The 14,522-nt window shown below is 43.4% G+C and overlaps 1 protein-coding gene across 2 annotated transcripts in view; it reads left to right on the forward strand.

Annotated features, from left to right (window-relative positions):
* The window catches only part of adgrl4 (adhesion G protein-coupled receptor L4), a 123,672-nt gene that overhangs the window by 38,066 nt on the left and 71,084 nt on the right, over positions 1-14,522 (forward strand). For both annotated transcript variants that reach the window (XM_078560695.1, XM_078560696.1), the window contains exon 3: positions 13,772-13,924. In XM_078560695.1, the coding sequence (XP_078416821.1) occupies positions 13,772-13,924 (153 nt within the window). The remainder of the gene's footprint in view (positions 1-13,771; positions 13,925-14,522) is intronic.

The following is a 14,522-nucleotide window of genomic DNA, read 5'->3' on the forward strand; positions in this document are numbered from 1 at the left end:
AGCATTCAAACAATGACCGATTCACCTTTTTGCGTGACATTGGCCAGGACACTGGATGAGTTGGTGGGGTGGGGGTAGGTGGGGTAAATTCTCTGCTTTTCTTCAAATAGTGCTGTGGGATCTTTATCACCACCTGAGCGGGAAGACCGAACCTCAATGTCAGTCATGGCTTAGCTGGTTGCACTCTTCCCTCTAAATCCAAAAGTTGTGTGTTCCAGTCCCACTCTGGAGCAGGTTGTGTGTTGAATCTGCACTGCCTAATGGTCAGGGTGAGTAGTACCAAGTAAATATTGGGCCATTGGAGGTGCTATTTTCAGATGAGATGCCAAACTGCCCTCCCAGATCAGTGTAAGTGATCCCATTTGCACTTCTTCGAAGAAGCAGCAAAGAAGTTCCCTCTGCTGTCCTGGTCAAAAGCAATCCCTGAAACAATATCACTAAAAACAAATTGTCTGTTCATTACTACATTCCCGTTTGTAGAAATTTGCTTTGCGTAAATTGGTTTCCGTGTCTCCTACACTAGGACCAGTGACTGTACTTAACAAAGGCAGTTCACTGACTTCAATTGCCTGTAAAGCACTTGTGGACAAATGCCCTGTTGTGATGAAAGATGATATATCAATGCACATTCTTTATTCAAAAACTGACACTGTGAAGAGGGCAGCCATTGCCAGAGCACTGCACTGAAGTATCAGCTTAGATTGTGTTCTCAATTCTCCAAAATGGGATTTGAACGCCCAGCCTTTTGACTTGTAGACAAGAATGCCACCCCACGCCCTAACGAATGCTGTATTGAAGTCAAAGGATATTTTCTCATTGGCCCAGGAAAACACTTACATTAAAAAGGCTATCTCTCTTCAACATATAAGTTGAGAATTACGTAAGGTTGAAATTCAACGATCACAGGCATGGAGGTAGAAAGAAAAGCTGATGTCAGAGGACTCAGGTATGGAATGCAATGTTGATTCACTGGGATGACACCTGGGCTGAATGAATATAGTTGTAATGAGAAATAAGCTAGGGCAGTGTTTACCGAAACACATTAGCACATTAGGTTAATGCAGGAGATCTACAGGATTTGAGAGGGGAAATTGTGATTAGCTATCTTCGTCATTGATTCACTATCAAAAAAAAGCTTAAATTTAGGATTACCATAAACCACAGCGTATAAGTCACCCCAGCATATAAAAGGATCCCATTTTTCTGTCCTCCAAAAATCATATACTCAGCATATATGGCATATAAATTGACCTCTTTTCAGTCACAGCTTGTTATACGCACATTAGTAGTCAACCTCAATTTTTCACCCACAAATGCGTCTTTTACTTACTAGAACTTTAAAACTGGATGCAAGGGATCAAGCAGGTGATACAGGCTGTGTGGCGAAGATGTGCAGGAATTTAAGACGTGCCTACACTTTGGGTCGGATGCCAATGACATTTCAAAATGGCTTACACCCATAACCACGCCGATGGTTCACTTTTATATTCGGCGTGTAAGTCGACCCACATTTTTGGAGAGATGTTTTAAGGCTTCAAAAGTTGCCTTATACACCGACATCTGTGGTAGTGCCAGAGGCATTAAGGGGACATCAGAGGAAATTACGAACATATGAGATAAGAGCAGAAGAAGGCCATTCGCCCCCTTGAGCCTGCTCCACTGTCCAATAAGATCATGGCTGATCTGTTTGTGTTTTGAATTCCACATTCCCAACTACCCCCGATAACCTTTAATTCCTTTGTCTAACAAGAATCTATCTACCTCCACCTTACAAATATTCAACGACCCCACCTCCACCGCCTTCGGAGATAGAGAAATCCAAAATTGCACAACCCTCCGAGAGAGAAAAAAATCTTCATATCTCTGTCCTAAAAGGGAAACCCCTAATTTTAAAACAGTGCCCCCTAGCTCTGGACTCACCCACATGAGGAAACATCCTTTCCACGTCCACCTTGTCAATACTGTTCAGGGTCTCATATACTAAGTCACTCCTCACCCTTCTAAACTCCAGTGGAAACAAACCCAGTCATTCTAACCTTCCCTCATAAGGCAACCTGCTCATTCCAGGTATCAATCTAGTAAACCTTCTCTGAACTGCCTCCAAGACATTTGCATCCTTCCTTAAATAATGAGACCAAAACTGCATACAGTATTCAAGATGTGGTCTCACCAATGCCCTGTATAACTGAAGCAGAACATCCTTATTTTTATGACCAATTCCTCTTGTAATAAAGGATAGCATTCCATTAGCCTTCTTAACTACTTGCTGTACCTGCATACTAACTTTTTGTGACTCATGCACGAGAACACCTAAATCCCTGTGCCCCTCGGAATTCTGCAGCCGTTCTCTGTTTAAGAAATACTTTGCTTTTTTATTCTCCCTGCCAAAGTGAACAACTTCATATTTTCCTACATTGGACTTCCAGAAGGCCTTTGACAAGGTGACGCATAGGAGGCTGCTCAGTAAGATAAGAGCCCATGGTGTTAAAGGCAAGGTGCTAACATGGATAGAAGATTGGCTGTCTGGCAGGAGGCAGAGAGTGGGGATAAGGGGGTCCTTCTCAGGATGGCTGCTGGTGACTAGTGGAGTTCCACAGGGGTCAGTGTTGGGACCACAACTTTTCACTTTATACATTAATGATCTAGATGAAAGAACTGAGGGCATTCTGGCTAAGTTTGCAGATGATACAAAGATAGGTGGAGGGACAGGTAGTATTGAGGAGGCGAGGATGCTGCAGGATTTAGACAGGTTAGGAGAATGGGCAAAGAAGTGGCAGATGGAATACAACGTGGGGAAGTGTGAAGTCATGCACTTTGGTAGGAAGAATAGAGGCATAGACTATTTTCTAAATGGGGAGAGAATTCAGAAATCTGGAGTGCAAAGGGACTTGGGAGTCCTAGTCCAGGATTCTCTTAAGGTTAACTTGCAGGTTGAGTCAGTAGTTAGGAAGGTAAATGCAATGTTGGCATTTATTTCGAGAGGACTAGAATATAAAAGCAGGGATGTGCAGCTGAGGCTTTATAAGGCTCTGGTCAGACCACATTTAGACTATTGTGAGCAATTTTGGGCCCCGTATCTCAGGAAGGATGTGCTGGCCCTGGAGAGGGTGCAGAGGAGGTTCACGAGAACGATCCCAAGAATGAAAGGCTTAACATATGAGGAATGTTTGAGGACTCTGGGTCTATACTCGATGGAGTTTAGAAGGATGAGGGGGGATCTGATTGAAACTTACAGAATACTGAAAGGCCTGGATAGAGTGGATGTGGGGAAGATGTTTCCATTAGTAGGAGAGACTAGGACCCGAGGGCACAGCCTCAGAGTAAAGGGAAGACCTTTTAGAACAGAGATGAGGAGAAACTTCTTTAGCCAGAGAGTGATGAATCTATGGAATTCATTGCCACAGAAGGCTGTGGAGGCCAGGTCATTGATTGTATTTAAGACCGAGATAGATAGGTTCTTGACTGGTAAGGGGATCAAAGGTTACGGGGAGAAGGCGGGAGAATGGGGTTGAGAAACTTATCAGCCATGATTGAATGGCAGAGCAGACTCGATGGGCCGAATGGCCTAATTTCTGCTCCTATGTCTTATGGTCTTATTATACTCCATCTGCCAGATTTTTGCCCACTCACTCAACCTATCTGTATCTGTCTACAACCTCCTTATGTCTTCTTCACAACATACTTTCCTACCTATCTTTGTGTCATCTGCAAATTTAGCTACATTGCCTTCACTCCTCTCATCTAAGTAATTGATATAAATTGTAAAAAAATTGAGGCCTCAGCACAGACCCCTGTGGGACTCCATTTGTCACATCCTGCCAATCAGAAAAAGACCCATTTCTGCATACTCTGCTTTCTTCCAGCCTGCCAACATTCAATCCATGCTAACATGCTACCCCCTAAATCACGAACTTTTACTTTCTGCAATAGGCTTTGATGTGGCACCTTATCAAACTGGAAATCCAAGCATGACACGTCTACAAGACCCCCTTTATCGACAGCATCATTACTCCTTCAGAGATCTCCAATAAAATGGTCAAACATGATTTCCCTTTCATAAAACCATGCTGACTCTTATCGACTACCTTGAGTTTCTATAAGTACCCAACTATAACCTCCTTAATGCTCGATTCTGACACCTTCCCCACAACAGACGTCAAACTAACTGGCCTATGGTTTCCTGTTTTCTGCCTCCCTCCCTCCTTGAATAGAGAGTTTATATTTGCTACTTTCCAGAATCTAACAAATTTTAGAAAATTAACATCAACACATTTACTAACTCATCAGCCACCTCTTTTAAGATCCTAGGATGAAGTCCAGCTGGACCTGGAGACTTGTCAGCCCACAGCTCCATCAGTTTGCTGAGCACAGTGATTGTAATTTCACCAAGTTCCTCTCTCCTGATTTACTGGAATGTTTTTCGTATCCTCTATAGTGAAGACAGAAGCAAACTATTTGTTCATTTCATCTGCTATTTCTTTAATATCTATTATTAACTCCCCACTGTCTCTCCCTAGAGGACCAACACTCACTTAACTTACTCTTTTCCTTTTTAAATACCTGTAGAAACTCTTCCAATGCATTTTTACATTTCTAGCTAGCTTCCGCTCATATTCTAACTTCCTTCTCCTGATTAACATTTTAGTCATTCTCTGCTGTTCTTTATATTCTGACTAATCACCTGACCTGCCACTCATCTTTTGCACAGATATATGCTTCTTCCTTAAGCTTGGTGCTTTCCTTAACTTCTTTAGTTAACCACGGATGGTGGGTCCTCCCCTTAGAATTTTTCTTTATAGTAGGAGCATGCATATTCTGATACCCTGATCTTCCAGCCCCACCACGGTAGGTTTCCCTGCAGCGGATGTGGCGAGACATTCAAATCTCCGTTGACTTTGACAGAATCGGAAAGCTTGTTGGAAACAATTTTTGTGCTGATTGTATGCTCAACTAGCCCTGAAGATCTAAACCGGCTCTTGCACACTCGATGTACATAAAGATGGTTCACGTAACCCCTTTTTTTTATACTCAAAAGATGTTGTAAGCTCACCTTAGCCAAATTGTTGGAAATGGCTAATTGGTCTATAATTTGTCAATAATGTGATGAGTTAACTCCTTTGGCTCTAGCTAATTATGCACGTTGTCTTAAACTTAGAGCAATGCCTGCCTTTAAGCTATATCTCCTATCTTGACATCTTTACAGGAGTCCCGTTCATTAAGACAGACTCAACAGTCAAGGACAGTGTGTGTTCCTGATTGGGAGGGAGTCCAAGGCCTATGCCATTTCTCTCCCAGCTGTTACAGCACTTTAATTATCTCATAAAGAAATGCTAATGGAGAAATACGGAAATAGCATAAACCAACTTCTAATTAACTACTGATTATTATTTACTTATCCTTTAATTACAAGAGCAATTGAGGTACTTCCTTCTAATGAAATCATCTGTTGTTAGTCAGTGAATACTTTGGCATGCTGTTTTGGGTTAGCTTGTTGTAAAAGGTTAACAACATCAACATGGCTTATTTTTCAGTTCACATGATGTTAGTATAAATTGGCCAAGTTAAGGAAGCACACCAATAAAATGAAATCCAAAACCTAGACCAGCTTACAGAGTGCAAAGAAGGTTCACCAGACTTATTCCTGGGACGGCGGGACTGTCCTGTGAAGAGAGATTGGGGAAGCTGGGCCTGTATTCTCAAGAGTTTCGAAGAATGAGAGATGATCTAATTGAAACTTACAAAATACTTAAAGGGATAGACAGGGTAGATGCAGGTAAAATGTCTCCCCTGGCTTGGGGAGTCTAGAACCAGGGGACACAATTTCAAAATAAAGGGGAAGCCCCTTAGGATGAGGAGGTTTTTTTTATATATATATTCATTCACGGGATGTGGGCTTCACTGGCTGGGCCAGCATTTATTGTCCATCCCTAATTGCTCTTGAGAAGGTGGTGGTGAGCTGCCTTCTTGAACTGCTGCAGTCCATGTGGTGTATGTACACCCACAGTGCTGTTAGGAAGGAAGTTCCAGGATTTTGACCCAGCGACAATGAAGGAACGGTGATACATTTCCAAGTCAGGATGATGAGTGGCTTGGAGGGGAACTTCCAGGTGGTGGTGTTGCCATCTATCTGCTGCCTTTGTCCTTCTAAATGGTTGTGGCCATGGGTTTGGAAGGTGCTGTTGAAGGAGCCTTGGTGAATTCCTTCACTGCAACTTGTAGATGGCACACACTGCTGCCACTGTGCCTCTCACACTCACCTACTGTGCTGACTTTCCAGCTCCTTTTTTCCCATCCCCAGAAGGAAAAAACAGTTCGGGCCAGTGTTCTTATTTCCCAGTTTTTACTGTTTTTTCCTTCTGGGTCTGCAGCAGCCAATGTCAAGATCTGTTGCTTGGAACCAGACAGTATTTACTGCAGAGAAACTGGTTACTTGGCCTAACTGGTCTTACCAGTGTTTATGCTCTACATGAGCCTCCTTCTGCTCTACTTCACCTCACCCCAGCAGCATATCCTTCTATTCCTTACTCCCTCATGTACTTAAATAAAGGCAAAATACTGCGGATGCTGGAAATCTGAAACAAAATCAAAGAATGCTGGAAAAACTCAGCTGGTCTGACAGCATCTGTGGAGAGAAAGACAGGGTCAACGTTTCGAGTCCCTATGACTCTTCTTCAGCTGTGTTTTTCCAGCATTTTTTGATTTTGTCCCTCAAATATTTATCTAGCTTCACCTTAAATGCATCTTTGATATTTGCCTTAACTACTCCATGTGGTATTTCCACCTCCTCACCAGTTGTTCCCTGAGTACTGAAGGTTTCTAGGTGAATATGTAGCTGCTAATACAAGGAAGTACAGGAATATGGTGGATACAAGGCTGTCTGACTGTCCCATCATGATCACCTTCATGTTTTCACTGTTTTGTAATCGGCTAAACTGGCCCTACAAAACTTATTTTCACCTCTAAACATGTTTTAAAGAGATTGAAACCTGCCATCTTTTCCTCTTGAACGATTACCTGAAGCAAACAGGACTGGATGAAAGGCTGAATCAAGAACAGAAAATGCTGGAAAAGCCCCGCAGGTCCAACAGCGTCTGTGGAGGAAAAAAACAGAGTTAACATTTCGAGTCCGTATGATGAAATTTATACTGTTTAAGGGGGGGTGGAGTGGGTGAAGTTGGATAGAAGGCCAGTGATAGGTGGAGGCAAAGGAGAGATTGCCAGAGATGTCGTGGGCAAAAGAACAAAGGGGAGTTAATGATAGTGGGTACTGGCTAAAGGAGGTGCTGATGGTGGCATTAAGGTCAGAAAGCAGAATGTGATAATAGCAGGACAAGGGTAAGCACTCTGGAAAGGCTGCTCTCAAATCTGCAACGGCCTGTTTGAAGCTAGGCAGGTGGAGATTCTGAAAGGTTTGTTCAGACTCTATGGTTTTAGGTGGGGAAGCCGAAAGGGCCTTGAAGATGCTGGACATGCTTTGCTAGACTTAAACCCTGATCATGACCAATAGGCACTAAGAAGAAGGCGGCCCACCACCACCTTCTCATGATCACCTAGGAACGTATAATAGATGTCGGCCCAGGTAGTGACGCCCATCCACTGACAATTGATACAAAACATTGATAGGGTCAATGGGTAATGTTGCGAGTACCAAGGTAACCAGAGGCAACAGCCCTCTGAATAATATTATGGAGTAATCAGGCACTGTTAGAATTTAACTCTGGCATGACACTCTATTATGGCCATCACGTCTGATTGTAAATTCTCCTCTGGTCTTAGGTTTTTCCCCCGAAGAAGAACTTGCCTCTTTCATTATCATCTTCTATGTCACTTGTGTAGGAGGCCAGTTTCCTGGGATTGCACCTTTCTCCTCTTGACTATTGGCTATGCTAGTTCATTGTTGTGTTCTCCGCTAGTATCCTTTACTGAGAGCACATTGTAGTCACAATATTAACATGCCTCTACTCGTTAGCAGATACACATGAGGGAAAAGTTGACTTAATTTCTCCTATCTCATTAATTCCAGTGAGTAGCTTAATCATGTAGCCTCGACCCTGAGTGCGATATTTGGTGTGCTTTGAGTTAGTTCATTTGAGCAGAGTGGTGGTTGGGACACCATGATTATAACAGGCATAGCTGGCGATGGTTTGTGACAGAGTTCTCCCGAACGTCCTCTGTAGAGAATTATTTTCTACGTTCCCATCTTTCTGCCTCCAATTTCGCTCTAAGGGTTGTATATCTGAGCTCGAGATTCCAAGGGGGGATCCCTTCAGTTGCAATTTATATGTTTTTCTGCAGAAGACTTCAGAAGTTAAAAGTCTGAACATCAGAAGGGGGTAATTTCATCTTACACGTTAGTAGTACTGTAAACAGGGCAGGAAAATTCCTCTTGCGCGCTATTTCTAGTCAAAATCTTACAGGCATGTTAAAAGAGCTGAATCAAAACAAAACATGATGTTTGTTCCTGAGAGTAACTGCTGCTGTGCCAGAGAGGTTGAATGATACAGCGCAGAAGGAGACTATTTGGTTCATTGCACCTGTGCCAGCTCTTTGAAAGAGTTATCCAATTAGTGCCACTCGTCTGCTCTTGCCCCATAGTCCCGCAGTTCTTTCCTTTACAACTTTTTTTAAAAATTCATTTATGGGATGTTGGCGTCGCTGGCTCGGCCAGCATTTATTGCCCATCCCTAGCTCCCCTTGAGAAATATACATTCAATTCCCTTTTGAAAGCTTTGTTATTGAACGTGCTTCCATCACCCTTTTAGGCAGCATGTTCCAAATCATCATAACTCGCTGTTAAAACAAATATCTCCTCCTCACTCCCTCTAGCTCTTTTGCCAATGATCTTAAATCTGTGCCCTCTGCTCACCGAACCTTGCACCTTAATTACTCTATCCACCCCTTTCATAGTGTTGAGCACCCCTATTAAATCGGCCCTTAACCTTCTCTGATCTATAAGGAAATGTCTCAGCTTCTCCACGTGACTCGTGTTCCAGCTTTGATCTATGTTAAATTAGTCCAGTTTAGACAGGTTGACAGTAAGAGATCTATGATTTCCTTCATTGTTTTTGGGTTGGAGAGGGGATAAATAGGCCAGAACTCCCACTCTTGATTTCTGTGCAGCGAACTGCATGTGTGTGAATTACAAAAAGGGAATACTTAAAGATATGGGCATCATTAGAAAGGTTGACATTTATTGCCTTTCCCTTGCTGTTCTTGTGAAGGTGGTGATGAGCTTTATTTTTGAACTGCTGCAGTCTGTGTATCCCACAACGCTGCTTAGGTAAGGGGTTCCAGATTTTGAATCAGTGATAATGAAGGATTGGCAATGTATGTCCAAATCAGGATGGTCTGTGGCTCAGAGCGAACATAGAGGGATGGTGTTCCCATGTCGCTGTTGCCCCAGACCTTCTACAGCAGTAATTGCATCTATGCCGCTCCTTTAATGCTGTAAAGCATCCCAAGGCATCTCACAAAAGCATAGCCAAACAAAACTTGACAGCAAGCCACATCAGGAGATGGTTGAAAAGGTGATCAAAATTTTGTTTGTTAAGTCTTTTTTAAAGGAGAAAAGAGAGGTAGGGAGGTTCAGGAAGGGAATTCCAAAACTTATGTCTGGATTTTCATTCTCGAGGACTATAGGGAAAGAAGGACTAGCAGAAGAGGAAAGTGGGACTAATTGCATGGCTCTTTCAAAGAGCTGGCACAGGCACAATGGGCCAAATGGTCACCCTCTTTGCAACATCGTTCTATGATCCCATGATAGTGCAGTTTTACTTTTAAAGTAAATGATAAAGAATTGAACAGGCTTCCTGGCCATACAGACAATGAGGTCTGCGGTTTCATTTCACTGTTAAGTAATAATCTTGGCTTGACCAGCTATCTCAAGCATCTAATTTGACTGTACGAGGTTGTATGAGGCTACTTAGGATTCCCGAAGAGCCCCACAACATATTGGAGAAGCTTGTCCACCCTGCTCACATAGTCCTCACACTAATGCATGAGAGATTGAGTTTAGTCTCCGATGTTAGACCAGAGTGGGAGAAAGTGATTCACTTTAAGAATATAGTGGCCTTGGAGGGGGCGCAGTTCAGATTCAAGAGAGCAATACTGAGGTTAACGGGGTTATCCTTATGAAGAGAGGTTGCATAGATTACACTTTTCTTCCTTTGAGTGAAAAAGATTAAAGGGTGTTGTAATTGAGGTGTTTAAGATGATTAAAGGAATTGATCAAGCTAGAGGGAAAAAAAATTATTTATTCCGATGGGAATAATCCCGAACAAGAGGGCATCATTTAAAATTAGAGTTAGTCTGTTCGGAGCGCTGTCAGGAAGCATTTCCTCACACTAAAGCCAGGGGAAATCTGGAACTCTTTTCCCCAAAAAACTGAAAAAGGTTGTGGGGTGGGGGGGGGGGTCAATTGAAAATTTCAAGACTGAGGTTGATAAATTTTTGTTCGATAAGGGTACTAAGGGATATTGGAACCAGGATGGTTAAAATTAGAGCTAAGGTACTGATCAGCCATGATCTAATTGAATGGCAGAACAGGCTCAAGGGGCTGAGTGGCCTCTTCCTTGGATGAAAGAGTAAACTGGACAGCATGAAAGATGATTCACTATCACCTATCTTGAGCTCGATTTCAGCTCCATAACATTTCTGTTCTTTATGTCATGATAGTCTTTCAGAGCTACTCAATCACTTGGTGGTGGACTTTGTCCTCTGCTCTCACATGCACTGAAGAATAATGTGTGGCTGCCAGAAATCATTTCAGTTCAGATTTTCTAAAAGGTGTTAAGAGAGATTTATCCACGATACTTGGACAAGCTTGGAACCCAGTTCCCCGGGGTGAAGGACCAGTTCTTTGGAAATGAGACTTTAACTCACTTGGCCACCCACTCATCACTGCGTGAGCATTTGAAATTGAATTTGAGGTTCACCTATCTCTAGGTTGTACAAATAAACAACTTTATTTGACGTCTCCATTGCTCTTTGGTGATCATGTTACGATGTTAAGGCTGAGCAAGTTGACATCGGTGGCACAGCACCATGTTACCATCACAGTAATCATCCTTTATTCTTCACAGTAACGTGTCCGCATGGCTAAAATGACAAGATGATACATTGTTGGCTGAGGGGAGGAGGGGAGGGGTGGCTGGGTGGAGTAGCAGGATTTTCATTGTACAGTAAGTTGACTTCAGCATCCCAGAAGGGAAGATTGATGATATCCCATTGAACGCTGTTCAATTTCTGCATTGACACACAAGGGAAGATATCAGCAAAACTAAACAAATAGTTTTTTTTAATTATTTGTTCACAGGATGCTGGCAAGGTCACATTATTGCCCATCCCATAATCCCTGACCGCCTAGCGATGTAAAGAGGTTGACTCACTTCAGAGCTATTAAAAAATAACCTTCTACAGGGCGATATTGTTTATCAGTGGTGTTTAGATTCCTCAGGAGGCCTCAGTGAAAACTGACAGAACGCTCCAACATCTTGCTTATAGAACAGCAATCTGAGGGACCCACCCTGCTTAACATTGATGCACCATCATCCCCCGCAACAAGGCAACCCCAGGGACCCTCCAGTGACATCAACCCTCTCCTTGGGGCCCTTTGCTGATGATGAGATGCACCCAGGGGCTTCTGAAGGGCACAGACACACTCCCAGAGACCCCTGCCTCACAATTACTTAATGATAGATTCTGAAATCTCAGTTCCCATGAAGCATGGTGAGCCACCCAAAGGGAGAAAAGGTTTATCATTGCAGAAAACAATTTTATTAGTTTTCAGCAACAGAAATAATGGGCTTGATTTTTGTTTCTCTCTCTCTCTCCCTCGCTGGAGCTGCGATCAGAGGCAGTCGGGAGCTAAAAATAGCCCCGCCAGCCAATCATAAGACCATAAGACCATAAGACATAGGAGCAGAAATTAGGCCATTCGGCCCATCGAGTCTGCTCTGCCATTCAATCATGGCTGATAAGTTTCTCAACCCCATTCTCCCGCCTTCTCCCCGTAACCTTTGATCCCCTTACCAATCAAGAACCTATCTATCTCGGTCTTAAATACACTCAATGACCTGGCCTCCACAGCCTTCTGTGGCAATCAGTTGGTGCCCCAGCTCCAGTCCGACCCAGGGCCATGTTTTGCAGAGATGGTATTAGCGGAGGGGCAGTAAACCCCCAGGTCCCTACAGGCACGTGGGCTTGTTTAACTGCTTGGAGGCAGTTGGGGGGGAGGCCAGTACCCCAAGCAGGCCTAGAGGCCCTGCCTGCCTGCTGGGGTTCAGCAACAGCTACAGGTCACCCTCCACAGTGGCGGCCTCACTGCAAAAGCCATATTTTAATTTAAGATTTATAAAATTTGGAGGCCAGGCACTTCCATTTTGAAAGCACCCTCTCTCTTACTCACCCTCTGTTGTAGCCTGCCGCTCCTTTCAAGGTGGGGGGCATTTGACTGGGCCCCCAGCTTCAAGAGCCCACCTGCTATTATTAATCTGGCCGTCAGTTGGCCATATCTCCCCACCTCTGGGAAAATTGAGGTCCATGGCTGTATCAGCCCAGGAGTTGATTCACGATCCGAAGGCCATCCCAGCCTCTGGTTTCCATCCCCGGTGGGAATATTCTGTCCAATAAGTCAACAAATATAAGAAAGAAATATTGTAGTTATACTTCTGGCAGCACTGGTTACACAGCTTGTGATGTGTCCGACCTCAGACAGCCAGAAATCTGATAACCACCTGGAACCCATGTTTTGGCCACCAGATCCAGAGGTAGCTAGTTTGAAAACCTATAAAAAACAGAACCAATTCACACTCAGACAGCACATTTTCCAATCTCAGGATCAGTCCCAACACTGTTTCCAGCCAATAGGCACTTTTTGAAGTTTGGTCACTGTTGTAAAGTAGCAAACGCTGCAACCAGTGTGCGCACAGCAAGATCCCACAAACAGCAAATGGCAATGACCAGACAATCTTTGTTTTCGATGATCCTTCCTGAGTGATAAATATCGGCCGGGTCATCGAGGAAAGCTCTAGTACGAATGCAGATGCTAGAAATATTAAATGAGAAAAGAGAAAATGCTAGAAACACTCAGCAGGTCAGGCAGCACCTGTGGAGAGAGAAACAAAGTTAACGTTTCAGGTCAACGATCTCCCATCAGAAGAATTTAAAGCTGTATTTCTAGTATTTTTGTTATGGTTATAGGAATATTGCCGTAGGATATTTTAAGTCTACCTGAGAGGACAGAGAGGGGCCTTGTCTTAATATCTCACCTGAAAGTGAGGGGCAGTGAGTCTGAGAGCATAATTCCAGCACTATGGTCCTAGCAATACAATCCCAGCACTCTCTTGAGTTGGAAGATTGTGGGTTCAAGTCCCTTCCCAGAGACTGAAGCATAAAAGCCTAGGCTAGCACTCCAATTAACCATTAAACCAAAGGTCTGAGCTGACCTTTCAAACAATCATAAAAAATCCCATGGCACTATTTCGAAAAAGAGCAGGGGAGTTATCCCCTGTCTCCCGGCCAATATTCATCCCTCAATCACCCATCACAAAAAGCAAACTATCTGGTTAATGTCACGTGGTTGCTTGTGGCAGCTTGCTGTGCGCAGATGGGCTGCTGTGTTTCCTACATTGGCACAGGGACTACATTTCCAAAAGTACTTTGTTAGTCTTAAAGCAATTTGGGACATCCTGAGATTGTGAAAGTTGCTATATAAATGTCAGTTCTTTTGTGCTCTTGATGGCTTTAATGACAGGTATTTTTTCTATTGCAGATGACGACGAGTGTCAGAATACAACACTAACGTGTGGACTGAATGCAACCTGCACCAACACATTTGGGAGTTATTACTGCACTTGCGTGGAAGGTTATGAGTCATCAAAACAAAAGAAGGAATTCACACCAAACGATGGCACCACCTGTCATGGTATGAACAACTGGTGGCCCGAATGTATTTGAATTCAAAAGCGCAATTTAAAAGAAGCTGTCAATTTTGGAAAGTTGAAATGAGAAATACTGGAAGCCGACTCTTGATCTATTAGTGCCAAATTCTCGAGAATAAGTTAAAACTATTAGCACAGAAACAGGCTGTCTGGTCCAACAGCTTTTTGTCAGTATTTAGGCTTCATACAAGCCACTTCTCACCTAACTACATCTCAACCCTCTGAGCCTATCTTCCTATTCCTTTCTCCTGCGTGTGTTTATCCAGCTTCCATTCTGCATAGAAGCTTAAGAAATTGGAGCAGGAGTAGGCCATTTGGCCCCTCGAGCCTGCTCTGCCATTCAACTAGATCATGGCTGATCTTCTACCTGAACTCCATTTTCCCACGCTATCCCCATATCCCTTGATACCTTTAATATCAAGAAATATATTGCTTTCAATGACTGAATGACTGAGCTTCCACAACCCTGTGGGGTAGAGAATTCCAGAGGTTCACCACCCTCTGGGTGAAGAAATTCCTCCTCATCTCAATCCTAAATGGACTACCTCTTATTCTGAAACCGTGTCCCCTGGTTCTTGACCC

This window comes from Cetorhinus maximus, chromosome 17, assembly GCF_964194155.1.
Source record: "Cetorhinus maximus chromosome 17, sCetMax3.hap1.1, whole genome shotgun sequence".
Taxonomy (NCBI): domain Eukaryota; kingdom Metazoa; phylum Chordata; class Chondrichthyes; order Lamniformes; family Cetorhinidae; genus Cetorhinus; species Cetorhinus maximus.